Source organism: Suricata suricatta, chromosome 2 (genome assembly GCF_006229205.1).
Source record: "Suricata suricatta isolate VVHF042 chromosome 2, meerkat_22Aug2017_6uvM2_HiC, whole genome shotgun sequence".
In the NCBI taxonomy this organism is placed as follows: Eukaryota; Metazoa; Chordata; class Mammalia; order Carnivora; family Herpestidae; genus Suricata; species Suricata suricatta.
This window is the reverse complement of record NC_043701.1, coordinates 147,725,399-147,743,822: the sequence shown is the minus strand read 5'-3', so window position 1 is coordinate 147,743,822 and position 18,424 is coordinate 147,725,399. Positions and strand designations below refer to the sequence as shown.

Genomic DNA, 18,424 nt, shown 5'->3' with positions numbered 1-18,424 from the left:
GGCCCATGGATGGGCACTGGGCTGTGCCCATTAGGGAGTGAGGCAGCTGGCTACCTCAGGCCGGGAAACTGCTCACCGGGGACAGAGCCACGTAATTGAAAACCAGGCACTGTGGGGGTTTCCTCCTTTAATTATCCTTTAATTATCAAGCAGCCCACTAGTACAGTGGCCTCAAGCAAGGGCTCTGGGGTGGCCTGCCTGGTGTGAGTCCCCGCCCTTCTGTTCCCTACCCATGTAAGTCTTGAGCACAGCCCTGGGAGTCTCTGCCTCTGCTTCTCAGCTCTGTGATGGGGATCTTGATCATAATAAGACTGAAGTCATAGGACTGAATGAGAAGCACATGAGCTAGAGCAGCTGAGTCTCTTGGACCAGTGTGTCGCACATGGGAGATGCTCAGGAAATACTGTCATTATTACCAGATCCCTCCCTTCTCATTTCCAAGTCCCTGGGTCCCACTCACCTTTAAAGCAGCCAGTGGAATGTCTGCTTCCATTTCTCTGAAGTTTATTGCAGCTGTCGCTTATCTTTTCCTTGTATCCTTCATTGTTCCAACCTTGGCGATGATGGGGGCTCCTTCCTGTGCCTGGTAGGATTTCCTGGGCAGGGCACCCATTCCTTCCCTGGGGCTTCACAGGCAGTGATAAGCTTGGTACTTTGGGATGGTCGAAGAGGACCTGTCCTGGCCAGGCACATAGTGTGTTTCCTTATTGAGGGTTCCAAGGAAACTCTCAAATAAAAAGGCAGCAGGACCCTACCCCATGCAGGGAAGGTTTGCATAGCAGTAATGGGTGTCCAGAGAAAAAGTCTTTGCAACACAAAGACTTTTCCTGAGCTGTCTTAATGGCCAGCCTTGCGTTCACAATTCATTAATGCAGAGGAGGTTATTAATGGCTGAGGGAGGCGCTTGGGTTTGTTCCCGGGAAGTGCTGGCCACAGGATGAGCATGATGGGGGCAGGAGAGCCACAGTCAGCGGAGGCCCCCTCTCCCTGGTGCACTTAGCCAGGCTGTCTCTAACCTGTGATTCAGAGAGCTGGGTGTGAGGTGGAGACTAATTACAGCTGCCAGGGGAGAGCTTTCATAACTCAGTCCGGGCTCACGCTGGGGGATCACAGTCACTCTCTTGCACTGGGGGTGGGGGAGCATCCCAGCTGACTGTCCCCAGCTAGAGGGGGCGGCTGGGGTGGGGAGGGAATGAGACATCCTGCAGGGCAAGGCAGGCATGGGGACATTCAGTCCCTGGAGTCAGCCTGAGGTGAGGGAACAGCGGCAGAGCAAGGGAATGAGGCCTGATCTCTTACTCTCCCCTTCCATCCCCTCCCAGGGAGCTGAGGTGGCCCCGGCCATCCCATGCTGGAGGGGGTGGAGGCAGATGGCCTTGACCCCATCTCCCCTGTGCAGGTGGAGCTGCCTGTGATCTGTGTGAGGCACTTGCACAGTGCTGGCGTGCAGTGGGCACTCAGGACCTGCTAGCTGTTGGAGTAGCAGTCCTGACCTGTGTCGTGTGTGTGTGTGTGTGTGTGTGTGTGTGTGTGTGTGTGTGTGTACCAGGGGGAGGCGAAGAGCAGAGTGTCCATGCTGGGGAAGGGCCTGGCCATATCCTTCCAAGAGAGCAAGTCCCTCCCTGCTTCACATTGGCCTTGGCCTTGGTGCTCAGGCGGGGCTAAAGTATCCAGAGTCTGGGACGGAAAGGAATTTATTGCCCAATAAACATCTGCCCACGGAAGCTAAACTCAGAGCTGGAGGCAGCCTTTTCCTTCTCCCAGCCACGCCCCCCCCAAAACATTTCAATCTATTCCTCTTTAATCACTTTTTTCTCTGGGTTGGGACTTTTAAAAAAAACCCATAATTAAAGAACATTAAAAATTGTTTTATTGTGGAATATGATATTTATGAGAAAAGTTCATAAAGCATGCATCTAGAGTGTAGTGACCCATTTTAAGCACCTAATGTAACCATGCTCTGGGACTTTGCCTGTACCCCAGAAGTACCCTAGTGCCTGGGCCCCTTTTTCTTCCCCCTAAATGAGAGCACTATGCTGACTTTTATGGTAATACAGTTTTGCCAACACCTAGCAGGCATTCCTAAACACTTTTCTTCCTCTCTCCCTCCCTTTCTTTCTTTCTTTCTTTCTTTCTTTCTTTCTTTCTTTCTTTCTATCCTAATTATGTTTCAGGAGCAGAATTTAGTGATTCATCACTTACATACATCACCTAGTACTTTTCACAAGTGCCCACCTTAATGCCCATCATCCATTTAGCCCATTCTCACCCACCTCCCCTCCAGCACCCTTCAGTCTGTTCTTTGTATTTAACAGTCTCTTACGGTTGGTTTGCCTCCCTCTCTATTTTTGTCTTATTTCCCTTCCCCTATGTTCACCTGTTTTGTTTCTTAAACAGAAACACTACTGTTGAGTCTTGACTGTTTTGAACTTTACATAGAAATGAAATCGTATAGATCCAGATTCTTCATGTCTGCTTCTTTGGCTCAGCATTATGTTTGGAAGATTTATTCATGTAATTAGGTTCAGTGGTAGATTCTCTATGATATGTGTATGATCAAGTCATCTGCAGATAAAGACAGCTGGTCCTTCCCTTTCAAATCCTGATGGTTTTTATCTCTCTCTCTCTCTTTCTTTCTTTTTTTTTTTTTTGGTCTATGCCAGCCAGAAGCCCTGAATAGTATTGAATAGAAGTGGTGATAATGGGCATCCTTGCCTCATTCTATTTTTTAATAACAGCTTTATTGAGATACAACGTGCACACCATACCATTCATCCACTGAAGTGTATAACCCAATGATTTTTGGTATATTCAAAGAGTTGTGCAGCCATCACTAGGATCAACCTCAGAATATTGTCATCATCCTGTACCTGTTAGCAGTCACTTGCTACTTTTCCCAATGCCCCCAGCCTTAGGACACCACTGACCATGAACATTTTTGCTATTACTGCTGTGGACTTTTTATATGAATGGGGTCATACAATATGTGGTCTTTGTGATCACTCCTTGCATATTTTTTTAATGCTTATTTTTGAGAGAGAGAGATACACAAAGCATGAGCAGGGGAGGGTCAGAGAGAGAGGGAGACACCGAATCTGAGGCAGGCTCCAGGCTCTGAGCTGTCAGTACAGAGCCTGACGCGGGGCTTGAATCCATGAACTGTGAGATCATGACCTGAGCTGAAGTCAGCCATTTAACCAACTGAGTCACTCAGGTGCCCCTCCTTACGTATTTTTGATCTCCGGGTTTCAGTTATATTTGTGGCTTTTATTTATTTATTTTTTTTGGATATCCTTTATCAAGTAAAGATATTTTCTTCTTGCCTTGGTTTTCTAAGAGTTTCATATTCATGATTTTAAAAAATCATGAATATGAATGAACATTGCATTTCATTGAATACTTTCTCTGCTGCTATTGAGATGATCACATGATTTTTCTTTCTCAATGTGTTAATACAGTAAGTTACATTGATTGATTTTTTTTAATGTTAATCCAGCTGTACACTCCTGGAATAAACCCAGATTGGATGTTACACGTTTTCTTTCTTACCTATAGCTGGATTCTGTTTGCTAGAACTTTGTTCAGGGGCTTTTGCATCTACGATCATGAGAACATTGGCTTGTGATTTTCTATAATTTCTACTCCAGGTTTTAGTATTTTTTTTACTTACCCCCAAAACTGAGCCTAATAAAAGCAGCAGCATAACTGCCCAGCGGTTTGATTATCTCTTTTGATTCTGAGGACTGGCTGGGTTCAGCTACTGACGACATGGTATCCCTTCCTTGTCTGGGGCCTTGGTAGGGATGCTGGGAGGCTGGGAACTCTCTTTCACTCCCCCCCCCCCGCCATGGTGAGCTTGGGGTGGGGTTGAATGGTAGTTGATTCCCAAGAGTGTAAAAGAAGAAGATGCCAGACCTTCTTAAGGCTTACACCCAGAACAGGCACTGTGTTGCTTCTGATGCATTCTATTGATTTAAGCTGGTCACAGGGCCAACCCAGACTAAAGTGGAGGGGCCTGCACACAGGCATGCATGCCAGGAGGTTGGTTCATTGAAGGCCCTTTTTGGACACTGACTGGCAGAGGTATCAAAGCCACTCCAGCATTGTGATTTGAGTTGGGGTGGTTTTTTTTTTTATCATGTTTATTTATTTTTGAGAGAAAGAGAGACAGAGCATGAGAGGAGGGAAAAGGCAGAGAGAGAGAGAGAGAGAGGGAGACACAGAATCTAAAGCAGGTTCCAGGCTCCGAGGTGTCACCACAGAGTCCGGCATGGGGCTCGAACCCATAGACCATGAGATCATGGCCTGAACCGAAGTCAGATGCTCAACTGACTGAGCCACCCAGGTACCCCTGCGTTGGGGTATTTTTGAACCTACATCGCTTCCCAGTCCTGACTACAAGCACTTTGAGGGTGCTGGCCATATCTGGCTCACCTCTAGGACATTCCAAGCCACTCACCTCTTCCCCAAATGCCAAGTAAATGGTAGTGAGGTTCAGGTAAGGAAGGAAAGAAGATCATGCTGCTTTGGTGTGGGAGGCAGGCCTCACTTGGGGGGCTCTGGTCTCCCGGTCCTAGCCTGTAGTCCTAGCTGCCTGTTGGACCCCAGAAACAACTGAGCCCTCCCCTCCTTTTCTTCATTCTTCATACACTGAGTACCCTACTTTGTCAGACTCTAAACCAGAGACTAAGCCTCTGGTAATGAATTAGACACATCCTTATCTCAAGTGGTTCACAGGCTAAGGGTGGGCTTGGAGAGATAGTCCACAAAGAATTCCATCTCATGTGACATAGCCACGTGCTCTCATAGAAGCCAACAAGGGCATGCAGGGAGTGGGGGAAGCCCTGAGGAGGGAGGACATTTTTCCCTGTAGAAATAAGGAAGGCCTTCCAGAGGAGATGTTTGAGTTGGACTTGAAGGAAGCATAGGAGTTGCCTAGTGGATGAGAGGATCCCAGGTAGACAGAACAGCATGAGCAAAGGCACTGAGGTGGGCAGGGTTAGCGTGTTGAGGAAACGGAAGAGCATGGAGTTAGATGGAGGCATGTTCTCAGGAGAGGATGGCATGGCCTCAAGGTGAGCCCAAGTTCTGGAGTCACACTGGCCATGGCCCAGAACTACTTTTCTCTCATCATAGGGTCAACTTAGGGCAGACCCTGGTCTCCTCACCTGTGAGGATCATGATGGCCGTACCTAATAGGGCTTATGGTCAGTAGGGTGTGTATCTGCGCTCTGGCACATCCAAGCATCCGATAGGTGCTGGGAATTGTTAGGGTTATGTTGATGAGGCTGAGAAGTCACTTGGGATCTAATTAGGGTTTGGTTTTGGACCTCTGGGTCTTATTTCTTGCAAGCATTTTCTCCTCAATTGGAGAGCCTCTCAACCTCTCAGACACAGTTTATGAGGTCTGGGGTGTGTGCAGCTCCAGAAAAGAAACACAGCCCTCTAGGTGCCTCTGGCTTGTTTGCAAGGGTATAGGTATTTGGGAGGAGGGAAACTTGGGGAGTAGAAGATAGTCAGTCCTTATGGGGCAAGTGGTTGGGTCAACCCTACTCTTCTCCATGCCTAATTGATATCAGGAAGACAGGGGTAGAGAATCCCAGCACTTAAGATTTATAAGGAATCTTCTTAATGAGTATGTTACCATTTCAGGATATAGTGGAGAAACTGAGGCTCAGAGAGGTGATAGGACTGCCCAAGGTCACATAGTGCATCTGTCAGACGTAGGACAAGTCAGGGACCCAGGTGTCCCATTGGCCAGCTCCCCACACCCTTTATTGATTCTGTTCCTTTTACAGGCACCTGCTGTCATTCTCTGGCTTTAAAAACTGCAACTCACTTTCCAGAAGCCATTTCCTATGGGTGCTGATGGGTTTGCCCTTCCTGCTAATCAATGGGGCCCTGGAGTGCAGGGAGCTGAGCAGAAGGTTTCTGGCATGAGCCCAGAGGCAGCGGGAGAAGCAGCCTGTCCAGAGTTTTGGATGCTGCTTCAAGGAGGGAGGGTAGTGCTAAATGGCATCGGGCTGCCCAGAATCTGGGCATCTGGTTGTGCCAGGGTCCTTAGAGCTGGGTGTTGTAATTATTTGTTTGCTGCATCAAAGATATCCATGCAGAAAGGGGACCATAGCGCTGACTCTGAGTCTCTCACAGCCCCAGGAATGTTTGGCTGGGCTGCCTCTCATCAAGGAGCGCTTGATGAGTAAATGAGCAGATGTCAAGAGAGCGAGTGTACAAGTGATAGGTGGGGTTCAGACAGGGGTGGGATTTAGCATCAGTTCTAGCAGAATAACCTGCCAACTTAACCTGGGGGTTTTGACATTAATCAGATTGAGCAACTTTGCCATGACCAAGTCTTCTCTTTCCACAAAGTGCTGAGGAAGATTATAACCTGGGAGACGGTAACTCTGAGGACCTAAAATATGTCAGCTCAGTCAGGAAAGACAGACCCTCCCTCCCTTTCTTCCTTCTCAAATGCCTAATGTTTACCTTGTACCCAAATAGGACATTTGAGTTCTGGCATCTGGAGTGTAGGAGTGAGAGTGGGAGAAGGGTGCTTACAGCAAGTTTGGGAGGTGAGCTGGGTATACAAATAAACACAACTCATGGTAAAAGGCAATTTAAACCTTAAAACAAAGATAGGAGAAAGCACTTCAGGGAGTCTGAGTTAGAAGACTTTTGGGTATGAGATTGACCTTGTCCATTAAAAATCTGTGCTTAAATATGGTAGGCATCTACAAACACCTCCCACTCAAGAACTCCTGAGAATGACAAGGAACTGATATTATGGATTACAAACTACATTTTCTTTCTATCTATCATCTATCTATCTATCTATCTATCTATCTATCTATCTATCTATCTATCTATCATCTTTCTATCATCTACCCAGAAAAAGACATGAACCACAGCATTTGTGTTAAACGTCTCATAAATCCACATATTCATTTCCTTGTTCAATTCTGTTACCTTTACCCTGAACATTCCACAAGAAATCAGTGTGCAAGGGCTTTACACGTAACCGACATTGTAGTTCGCGTGCCTTTTTGATGAAAATGTGCTATTGGCAGAGATGAGACAGAACTAACTTAATTTTTCCTGTCAGTCTCTGTTGTAGATCAATTAAACTGCCAAGGAGATCAAATATTTCAGACTGTATTTATTACATTAAGTATTTATGTTCAGGCCAAGCCTTTAAAGCATGATGTCATATAGGAATGTAGGCCGATTAGATCAATTCAGCAGAATTTGCTGTAACTTAATGGAAATCTAATTGTGTGTTTTAATTTAGTGTCCAGGAGGTAGTATGTTCTCCAAACAAAACCATTTTCAGGCTGCATTTAGGGGCCAGATGGCTCTTGCGCAGACATTGGTGAGGGCTCGTGTTGGTAGGACTAGAGGGGAGGGGTTGTAGCCTTTTAGGGGGTTCACTTGCTGACAAGTTGGTCATACTCCATGCAAAGGGACTCGCTAACCTCGAATTCCACAGAACGGGAAAGGGATGGAGTGTTCCCAGTGGGTTTTCCATGGTTCTTCCTCTGCCCCATGTTCACTGGTCAGTGCAGACCTGCCATTAGCAGTATGGGGGTGCACTGGGGTGCTGAGGACACAGCCCTTATTCCTCGGCAAATTCAGTGGGACTCTGTTCTAAAGGAGAACGTCTGTTCTCACTATCTGAATGGAGGGAGACCGGAAATCACAAGTCACAAGAAGGACACCAGTTTTATGACAGGAATACCTGGTTAGTATAGAACGAGTGGAAAATACAAACACAAAGAAAAAGATAAATTTCATTCATAAACAGTCCCCAGAATCAAGCGGCAGGAATATCTAACAGTGGTGCATTTATTTTCCTCCCATCTATAAATGTGTATTTCTAATGAATTTATGTGTTTTATAGCTTATTTAGAAATTAAAAATTTTAAACCTAAAAGCTTAAATGTATCAATATTTTCTACTCATAAGTACATTTATATTTGCATTGTACCCAAGACCCCACATGGATAAGGCACATTGCTGTACATACACACGTACATGTATATACAATGTGCATATACATGTGTATTATGCATACATGCACTTGCATATACCAAAGTAGGATCATATTGACTTTTATTGTTTCTCAATCTGCTTTTTAAATTTAAAATTTCATTATTTGTTTCATTATTATTTTTTTCATGGCACTAAGTGTCTTCCTACAATAGAATTTTGCCAGGGCTTTAGTGTGTTCTATGTGGGTGACTATAACTCCTGTCAATTCCCTAGTGTTGGACCATGAGGTTAGTCACAGTTTTTGTGACTATATGCCCCACCAGATTGACTTTCTTTGTAACAAATTTAATTTTTAGCCCATTCATGATTTATAGCTTTTTGATAGATAGATTTAAGAAAGGAGGGGGGGAACCCTAGAGCCTTAACTCTGGAAATCTAGAAACTAAAAGATGACACTTTATTTATTTTATTTTATTACTTTTAAAGTTTTTTTTAAAGTTTATTTATTTGTTGAGAGAGAGAGATTGCACAAGGGAGGGGCAGAGAGAGAGAAGGAGAGAGAGAATCCCAAGCAGGCTTCCTGCTGACAGCACAGAGCCCGACACAGGGCTCAGACTCATGAACCCTGAAATCATGACCTGAGCCAAAATCAAGAGTTGGATGCTCAACTTACGTGCCACCCACGTGCCCCCAAAAGATGACACTTTTAAACTTTGTCTCACTCCTTACAATTCTGTGGGCAGAATAAGTTATTTTACTTTTTGGTTTGATGGGAACAATTCCAGCCAGGAGGCAGGACAGCCCGGTCTCTGGGGGAGCAGTGGTGAGCGTGGGGGTGGGCGAGTGGGGCAGCAGAGCTGGTGGGGTGCCTCCTGCACATCCTTGGCTGTGGCAGAGCTCACTGCTCATCCTGGGGCCCCCGGGCCATGCTCACAAGTTGTGTTCTTCAGCTGCTGGCTGAAACGAATCGGTAATTGGAAGAAACCATGAATTGTGACTTAGAATTACCCTTTAATTAGTATAGGTTCTGGAAATAGTCATTGTTTGAGGCCTTAGTATCAGCTGCATCATGGAATGTCTCTCACAGGCAAGTTCATCTCCTCTCATAGATGAGGAAGCTGAAGTATGGAAAGATGGTGAGAAGCCCCACGACTGGGGAACGGTGGGGCCAGGCCCACTTTCTTCCACCTCAGCAGGCTGCTGAGAAACCCCAGAGATGACCTATGGTCATTCTCATTTTATGGAATCTTGATAATGGACGACTTCCTTGTGGGGTAGACATCTCAATGGTCTCAGAGGTAACAAAGTGGGGGTGCTCAGCCCCTCCTGTGGTTCATTCAGTGTCACCCCATCACTGACAGTGATGGATAGGCTTGGTGCAGTTTTCCTAAAGACTTTCAGTCCTCATCTTCTGTGATGGTCCCTACTGTCGTACAGAGGCATCAGGCCCTCCCCAGGTGGACCACCTTGCCTGCTCACCCCTGTACTAATCGGCTCCAGGTTTTGTGCATTTTGACTTTTTTAGCTGTCATAAATTGTTGCCTCTTTTCTCAGTGTTATCCATCGATATGTCTGCCACCAGCAGCCACACCTCTCTGGTTTGTGGCAATCTTGTAAACCGAACAATTTATGTGAGAAGTGCTCTTGAAAGAAACTTTAAGCACTCGGTGAGGGGCTGGGGTATGGCTGTGCAGGGGCAAGGTGCCAGTGCTTTGGGATCTGGGGTTTTACTTGGTAACCATGTGTTCACCTGCCATCTGAACAAATCCCCATTTTGTCACTTGTGGTTTTCAGTCAGCATCCATCCGGGCGGGTTGCTGAGGTTGTTTGGGCCGGAGGCATATGGGGAAAACTGGTGATGCTCTTGACACTGTGGAATCATGAAGAAATCAAGAGTTATTTTTATGAGAATTCTATTTGTGGAAATCACTTGTTCTCAGAAAATGGTTATAAGCGTTGAGAGAGAGTCTGGTTGTTGGATCATTTAAGTTTGATGCAAACAATTGAAAATCTGAAAACATGTTGAAGTTGGAAGAACTCAACTTTATAGTTCACTTCATATTCTGAAACCCCTCTTGCTTTGTTGAGGGGGATTTTAAAACCTTTTCTCATCCAATAGCCTATACGTGCAAGAAGATTCTCTAATGTAGTGTCAGGGGACCTTTATGGTGTGCTGACCAGGAACCTAGCAAGTCCTCTGCATAAGCAGAGGTAAAAGAAAAACTCCTTTTTTTTCCCCCCATGATTCTGCCCATTGCTTCTATTTCACCCTCTACACCAAGGGAGATATAAAGACAGTTACCTTGTATCCACTGTGCCCTGGGGTCAGCTCAGCTAAGTAACCCCAGTTCTTCCATTTTTCATTTCTCCTTCCTTCTTTCCTCCTTTCTTCATGTTCCTGATCACCTTGACCTAAACTTTCTTTTGGCTCTTACAGTTTTATGTTTAAGAATTTATTTTACTTTACTTTATTTTAAATTGTGATAAAATATGTAGAAGATAAAATTTACCATCTTAACTATTTCTAAGTGTACGATTCAAAAGTATTCAATATGGGGGCGCCTGGATGGCTCAGTCGGTTAAGCATCTGACTTCAGATCAGGTCATGATCTCGCGGTTCGTGAATTAGAGCCCGGTGAGGGCTCAGTGCTGACAGCTCAGAGCCAGGAGTTTGCTTTGGATTCTGTGTCTCTCTCTCTGACCCTCCCCCACTCACACTCTGTCTGTCTCTCAAAAATAAACGTTAAAACAAATTTTTAAAAAAGTATTCAGTATGTTCCTTGTGTTGGGCAACCATCCCCACCATCTAGCTCCAGAACTTCTCATTTTCCCAAACTGAAACTCTGTGCCCATTGAATAAGAACTTCCTATTTTCCCCTCTTCCCAGTCCCCGGGAAATGCCATTCTGGTTTTTTTTTTAAATTTTTTAACACTTAATTATTTTTGAGTGAGAGAGACACACAGAGTGTGAGCAGGAGAGGGTCAGAGAGAGGGGGAGACACAGAATCTGAAGCAGGCTCCAGGTCAATTTCAGGCATGGTTCTAGGTGTATACTGAGTGGTGAATGAGACAGGAAGATACCTGACCCCTTGGGAGTCTGCAGTCTTACAGGGGAGGAAGTAGGCGGGGAGACAGACAACAAACATGTGAACAAATTGTCATCAGCCCACCCACATCTGTGGCCAATGCTATGACGATTTGAGCAGAGTGGAGCGTAACCAGGGAGCCTACTTTGGATGGGGAGGACCTGAAGGATCCCTGAGAAGGTGGTGGTCAAATGGAGCCCTAAAGAAAGAGAGAGGTGTGAGGAGAGCATTCCAAGGCAGAGAGAGGGTCTCTTCACTCACAGGCTGAGGAATGGGCCCTCTTTTCAGAGGGACCCAATGGTTAAGGAGCAGGCCCTGTGCCTGGTGAGGTCCAGTTCGGCCACTTATCATTCGCCCTCAGTCTTCTCATCTATGGGAGGGGATAATTACAGAGCCTACCTCCTAGAATTGCTCTGAAGCCAAGAGGCATGAGGCACCCTCGGAGCCATGCCCAGTGCACATGGGCATTTGCTCTGCATAATACAGCTCTGCATAAGGCTCTGCTGTGATGCCACTGTGAGCACCTGAAAGGGAGGCCTGTCTAGCACATGGGAAGGAGGGGAGGGCAGCGGCGACAGGATCCCACAAGGGCTTGGAGGCTGCTGGGAGGAATTTGGGTTCATTTGACAAATACGGATTTTAGTTCCTGATGTCCAATGCTGCTTCTTACAAAGCTGGTGAGCACTTTCAGAAAAAGATGAGGGACTGGCTTTGGGACCCCTTCCTTGTTAGAAGGGGAGAAGTGGTTGGCCCACCCACATGGGCCCGTGGCCATGGCTGACTCAGGTCTCAGGCCTGAGGGACAGGCATTAAATCCCAACTGTCCTTGGCAGAGCCACGGTGGTCCATCGCTTGCTCACCTTGTAGGATCTGGCTTTGGCTCTGGCCTGGGATGACTAGGGGTGGGGAGAGGCACAGAGGCTGTGGGGATGTGTGTCTCCTACAGGATTACACACAGGATTACACCACTTGATCTGTCCTGGGAGCTCAGAGAGTCTCTCAATATGCGTCATTCCAACAGCCGAGGCTCAGCGCAAAGTCTATATGACTCGTGTCCCCATACCTGCTGTGCAGGGCAGCTGGAGCCCACGGGTGTCCTTTAAGGACGGGGGTGGTGCTAGTGCTGCTGAGTGTTCTTTACTTCTCTCCCTGGAACTCAGATGGACAACAGGACCGCAGGATTCTCTAGCCAGACTCTCTCTATCCTCTTCCTCCACAAACATCCAGACACACATACACTCACACACACAGATGACTTTCTCTGGTTGCCCCCATCTTAGAAATGGCACCTCCATTCATTTGGGTGTTCAGGCCCAAATCTAGGCATCATGTGTGAACCCTTCCTTCCTATCCATCACCTTCCTATGGTCCATGAGCAGTCTTCACAGACTGTAACCTTCATATAAACCAGAATCTGGCCACTCCTTACCACCTTCCCTCCAGCCACATTGAGCCAAGCCCCCTTCCCCTAGGATAGCACTATCCCACTAGCCTCCCCACCCCATCCCTGGTGTGGATAAGCCTGCAACACTCTACTCCCAGCTTCTGAGGCTTCCTTGTGCTGCATCCTGCACAGCCCGGGGGTTGGCCTGGCCCTGATGACCCTGACGCATCTGCCAACTGCCCTTGCCTGCAGTCTCTGGCTTCGGTCAGTCTGAGCACGCCGCTGCTCCTTGAACAGGTCACTTCAGTTCCTGTGTCCGTGCCTTTGCACTGTTCTTCTCCCTGGCTGCGTGCTCTTTCCTGGACATTCACATGGCCGTCACTCTGGCTACTTGTGCTCAGATCTCTGCCACACATCGTGCTCCATTCATGGTTTCCATAGCACATGCCACCGCCTGTCTTTGCCCCAGGGACTCGAGGGCTCCGACATGCCTCCCCACTAGAGCTGCACTCCATGATGTCGGGTCTTGCTGTCTATTCCTGCTGATTGTCAGTAGGCTCTAGAACGATGCTGGGTGCTCATGGGGTAGTTGTTGAATAAACGCATAGTTGAAGATGGCCTATTGGTAGTCTGAGGTGCTATCTTCAGACTGCACATGGCAGGGATGTACTCACTGTATCCCGGGATGGTTTTTGTGCTGCTGGCCAGCAGGCCTGGGGCCAACCTGTTGTTCCTAAGTCCCGTTCCACACATTGGACCTATGCTAAGTGCTTTCCGAACTGATTCCTTCCGAGGTCCTCAAACCTGAGTTCACGGTGCCCTGAGCATCTCAGTTAATTTTTCATGACTCTCTTGGGCCATGAGTAACACCTAGCAGTTTTGTTCATTCAGTGGTTAGGTCCAAGCAACTCACTAAGTATTAATGTCCCAACAACTTAGTAGCCATTGGAAAAATGGCTGGGTTCCCTTTGTCTTTAAAGATCGAAATGTCCCTGCAGTGCCCCTGTAAGTCCTCAGGGTTCCTTTGACACATAGTTTAGGGGGAATATGGGATTACTTCATTGGATCCTTGTAACAATCCTGTGAGGTAGGTATCGTTCCATTTTGCAGAATGTGAAGCCAAGACATTGGCCCAAGGCCACTCCATTGGTTGGTGAGGGAAGCAGGACTGGTCAGGTGTCCCCTGTGCTCTGCTAATCCCTTGGGCTGACAACTGGATCCCTTGTGCTGCACATCTTTGGGGTCCTGAGTACTTGTCATGTCACCTCTCCTTGTGGTGTCCTGACCAAATGGAATCATGTGGCCCCTTATCCCTACCTTGTGTCCCCTGGAGACAGAATGTGAGCAGTGATGGCAGCCTGTTGTTTTTCCTCCTTTCAGGGGGCCCACTGTGCTCTTGCTGTGTCCCAGACCCCATGGGGCTGTCGTTCCTTCCTACCTATGGCTGCCAGAGTAACCGCACGGCCAGCGTGGCCGCCCTGCGCATGAAGGCTCGCGAGCACTCAGAGGCCGTCCTGCAGTCTGCCAACCTCCTGCCTTCCACCAGCAGCAGCCCCAGCCCCGCGGCCAAGCCAGCGCCCCCGGATGGCAGCCAGGAAAAGAACCCTCCCGCCAAGGAACAGAGCGAGGGGGAGAAGAATGTATGAGGATCCTGAGGGTCTAGGCCCGAGGTGCCCTCCCCTGCCCCCTGCTCCTCCCAGCCTCAGCCCCTGTGGAAAACTCTCCAAATAGCAAAGGGAAGCCTGCAGCCCAGGGCCTCCTCGCGGACTCAGGAAGGGAAGTGAGACCCACAGCTTCCTTGGCATCTGGAGAGTGCCTCTGGAGTCCTATTGGCAGGGCTGTGTTGCCCTGGCTTCTTTGGTGACAAGTCCAGATGGAAGTCGTGGGCACCAGAGCCCACTCTGTGGTGAGACCATTCGGGTTTCCATCTGGGCCCAGAAGTCTCAGAGGGAAGTAGAGTTACTCACCCCCTCGCCTTCCTGACCCTTTCCTGGGCTGCTTTTGAAGGTCTTACCAACCCAAAGAACTGCGGCATGGGCCATCCTGGAGAGATGCCCAGGGCTAAGTCCTGTGCTCTAAAGGGGGGCTGTGCTGTTACATTAAGAGTCAACCAACTCTCACTGCCCACCATCAAGACTAGCAGCATTTCCCCCTTTCCCCCTGTTGAACGGTACTGGTTATAGGCTAGGTTGGGTTCGAAGGTGAGATGTAAGGTGAGGAGGGGCTCAGGGTGGCCACTGGGCACTTCCTGCAAGGGAGGCTGGGCCAATCAGACAGGCCACCAGCTCCACAAGCTGGGGCCACCATCGTGACACTGCAGGCACCTGGTGAGCGTGGGCCCTGTCTCTCTGGACCAGACCTCCAGGTTGAATGGAAGTTGGCCGGTGGCAAGCAGTACTCTGATCCAGGGGGCATGCCGACAGCCCTGGGGAAGGAAGACATTGCCCACGAACATCTCTGAAATGAGTACACGTCGGATGAACTACCTTTCCTCAGGTCCCCAGAACAGGGAGGTGGCCTCTCCGGTGGCATTATTTATTTTTTATTTATTTTTACAGAAGGAGAAAGAAAGTAGGAAACAAGACGAGAATGGTAGATATGGAGAAGTGGAGCATGGGGAAGAGGGCTTCCTTGTGGCGTGAATGGAACTAATTCCCAAGGGCCAAATTTCACAGAGATTTCGGTTTCGATCTAATGGGTGTTGTTTTCTCTCGTGTGGATAGTGAACTTGAAGAGATCCAGGGGAAAATGTGCAATAGCATGAGCTCTGTCCACTCCCCTGGCAGGGGGGTCTGGTACCTAAAAGGTTGCAGTCTTTGATGGCTTACTGATGGCGTTTCCATGAAAACCGTTATTGCTTTTATGACAATTGTTTTCCTCTCAGTTATTATAATCAAAATGTTCTACCTTTGGATCACCCTGCTCCCCTTTTTACTGCCCCCCAAGAGCCCCCCACTAATACTCCTGAGTGTATTGTGCCTCGTCTCTGCAAAGCCTTTGATAAAATACACTGTCTCCTTAAAAAAAAAAATCAAATCCTTCTTCCTGCTGTATTTTGCTTGTTGAGTACAAAGATGAAACGATTTGCCAAAAAGCGGCAGAGTCGCTTCCGTTTCCCTGTAATTACGAATGTTCGGTTGAACGATGTAAACGCAAGCCCTTATGTACACTAACTCTTCAATCTAATTGTTTGATTAAACTCGTATTTCCTCCAGAAAGGTACATAAATAAGTGAACTGTTGAGCAAATTAAGAATACTTAACAGCATTGCATCTGAAAAGTAGTTACGCTGATTAAATTTTGTGTCCTTGAGGACTTTCAGGAAATTACTTTTGATCGTCAATAACACAATTAAGTAAACTACACACACATTAGCATGAATAATTGATAAGAAATTATGTATTACCACGAAGCACTGATTTAATAATTCATGATGCGACACTCTAGTGACTGTGCAAAACTGGATAACATCGAAAAGTCTGCCTGATGTTACTGAAAGAAAGGAAAAAAAATCAGCACCAGACCTCTGCAGAGATACCGAGTACTTAGTTTTGTTGTACAAAGGCAAAAAGTAACCATGCATGATGTAGTTTCTGTTTGTTTAAATACCCGAATAAATTTAGAAGAGTTAAAAAGGAAAGACATGAAAAGCTCAGGTTCTCTCTTTGTTCCTCCTGGCCCCCAGGCAGCAGGCCGGAGTGCGGAGTGCTCCCTCACTTTGGCCAGCGTGCGAGTGGAGATCCTTCCGACACTTACAGGTGGCCGGCTTTGAGGCCTTGGCCCAGGAGCCTTTTAGCAGACGCTGGGCCGAGACCTGGCCTCTGTGCAGGCCAGAGCCTCCCTTGAGTGCCAGTGCCTGTGGGCATCAGTCCTTCTGTCCTGGGACACACAGACGGATGAATGTACTTGGCCTCGCTGGATCCCCTCCAGGGCTGTCCTGGGTGAAGTCTCCTTTCTGGCAGTGAGAATGACCGTCGTCGGAACCCTGAAGAAGTTCATAGTGTGACTGTAACAAGGCAGCAGAGCTTCTGTCTGAGAAGGAGGCATAGGCCCCATGGATTGATTAACTGATTATTAGTATTACTCATTTATCAGTTGAAGCCCTTTGAAGAAATTTCCCTGATGCCCTGCAGGTTACAGGAAAGGAGTTGACGTCATGACAGGGTTAGCAGCCCTCTTCGTTGGGGAGGATGATGCTGGGGCACGGATCAACAATGAGGGTGGCCCTGGCATGGGACACAGGGCTCAGAGACCCCTTCTTCATCCCTCAGTTGGTGCTTTGTTTAGGAAAACCCAGGGCTTGGCCTCTCAACTGTGTATATCTCCCTTATTCATAATCCCCGTTTATTAAACTCCGCTGCCATCTCCTTGTCTGGGAACTTTACAGAGGTCCCTATGACTGACCCATAAGGTAAGTATTGCTGCCCCCATTTCACAGACAAGAAAACCGAGGCACAGTAAGGTTGGACAAGTTCTCCACAGTTACATTAGTGGTAACTACCAATGGAAAGAGAGGGAACGTGGCTTCATTGCCTGCCACAATGAACTGAGCTCTGTCTTTTAGGCCCAAGAGGGCAGTTGAGGTGTGAGTGGGGCCAGTTTGTCCTTGCAAGTTTGGCAGGTGGAGGGTTGAAGCCACTCTGTTTTGCCTTTGCTCGCTAGCTCTGGGCTCTGTCCTGGGCTGGCCTGTGGAAGGGAGAGCCTGCCACCCAGCCCCGGCAGGTGCAGAGGTCAGCCTGGCCCCATTGTATCTGCCCCTGTGCTGGCACACTTGGCCTTTCCACCTGTGCCAGCCTGTCCAAGGGCACTGCCTAGAAGGGATTCCCAGTGTCGATGGTGCCCAGAACCTCCAGGACCCTCAAATGACTATTTGGGCAAGAAGGACCCCACAAAGGGGCCAACCCTTCCACATCATGGAAGTTCTCATCTTAATTTTCTGGCCTCACTGGAAGAAGTGAAACATGTACGAATTTAGAACCTGAGTCAAGTGTTCTAGCCTTCCTTCTACTTGTTCACAATCCCAGCTCTCATTGGCTGTGTTCTGTGGGCAAGTCACTTCACCACTGGGTGCTTCGGTTCGCCAGTATATAAAATGGGGATGGCACCAGCCTCATGGCATTCTTTGAAGGTGACATGAATTTAGTGCTAGAATGTGCCTGGCGCAGAGGAAGTGCAGTATAAATGCCAGCTCTCATTCCACCAAGCCCTGCACATCTCGAGGGCTTGAAGACCTTTTTCAGGCAAAAAGCTCATGGTCTTAAGAAGGAAACAGGGTGGGCTGGCTCTCTGAGCCTGAGGACATGCCTTCTCCTGGAGGTCTTACCCTCCCGCAGCCCACAATTTGCTCAGGTGGTAGGCGTGGCAATCCCCACTTCCTCTGTGGGCCCTTTGAAGGCCAGGAGTCTGGCATCTCGCCAGCAGGGTCTTGGGTCCTGAGCTCTTGTGTGGGAGTCTGTGGTGCCAGAGGGCGGGTGTAGGGGGCAGGGGTGGGATCTTGGAAAAGAGAATGCCTTAGTGAAGGCTTTCAGTTGCAAGTAATAGGAACCACTGGGGCCAGTATAAGCCAAAAAGTCACTTTGTGGGGGCACCTGGGAGGCTCAGTCGGTTAAGCATCTGACTCCTAGTTTCAGCTCAGGTCATGATCTTGAGGTTCGTGCGACTGAGCCCTGTGTTGGACTCTGTGCTGATGGCAGAGAGCCTGCTTGGGATTCTCTCTCTCCCTCTCTCTGCCCCTCCCTTGCTTGCACACATGCTCTCTTTCTCAAAAATAAACATTAAAAAAAAGTGACTGTGAAAAGGATACAAGATACGCCATGTAGCTCAGTATGACAGAGGCTCTAGTCCTGGGACTCTAGTGGGACAGGCACCAAGGGCCAGGGCCCATTACCCCTCCCTCCTTTCTGCTTCTCTCTCTTCCCCCTGCTGGTCTTCCCTCTCTGCTTTGTCACACTCGCTCAGGTTGGGC

The 18,424-nt window shown here is 48.1% G+C and overlaps 1 protein-coding gene across 1 annotated transcript in view; it reads left to right on the top strand.

The window, feature by feature from the left end:
• Positions 1-14,105, top strand: part of DRGX (dorsal root ganglia homeobox) — a 28,970-nt gene extending 14,865 nt beyond the window's left edge. Inside the window, exon 7 of the mRNA XM_029915934.1 lies at positions 13,840-14,105. Coding sequence (XP_029771794.1) covers positions 13,840-14,105 — 266 coding nt within the window. The remainder of the gene's footprint in view (positions 1-13,839) is intronic.
• Positions 14,106-18,424: the final 4,319 nt, after the last annotated feature.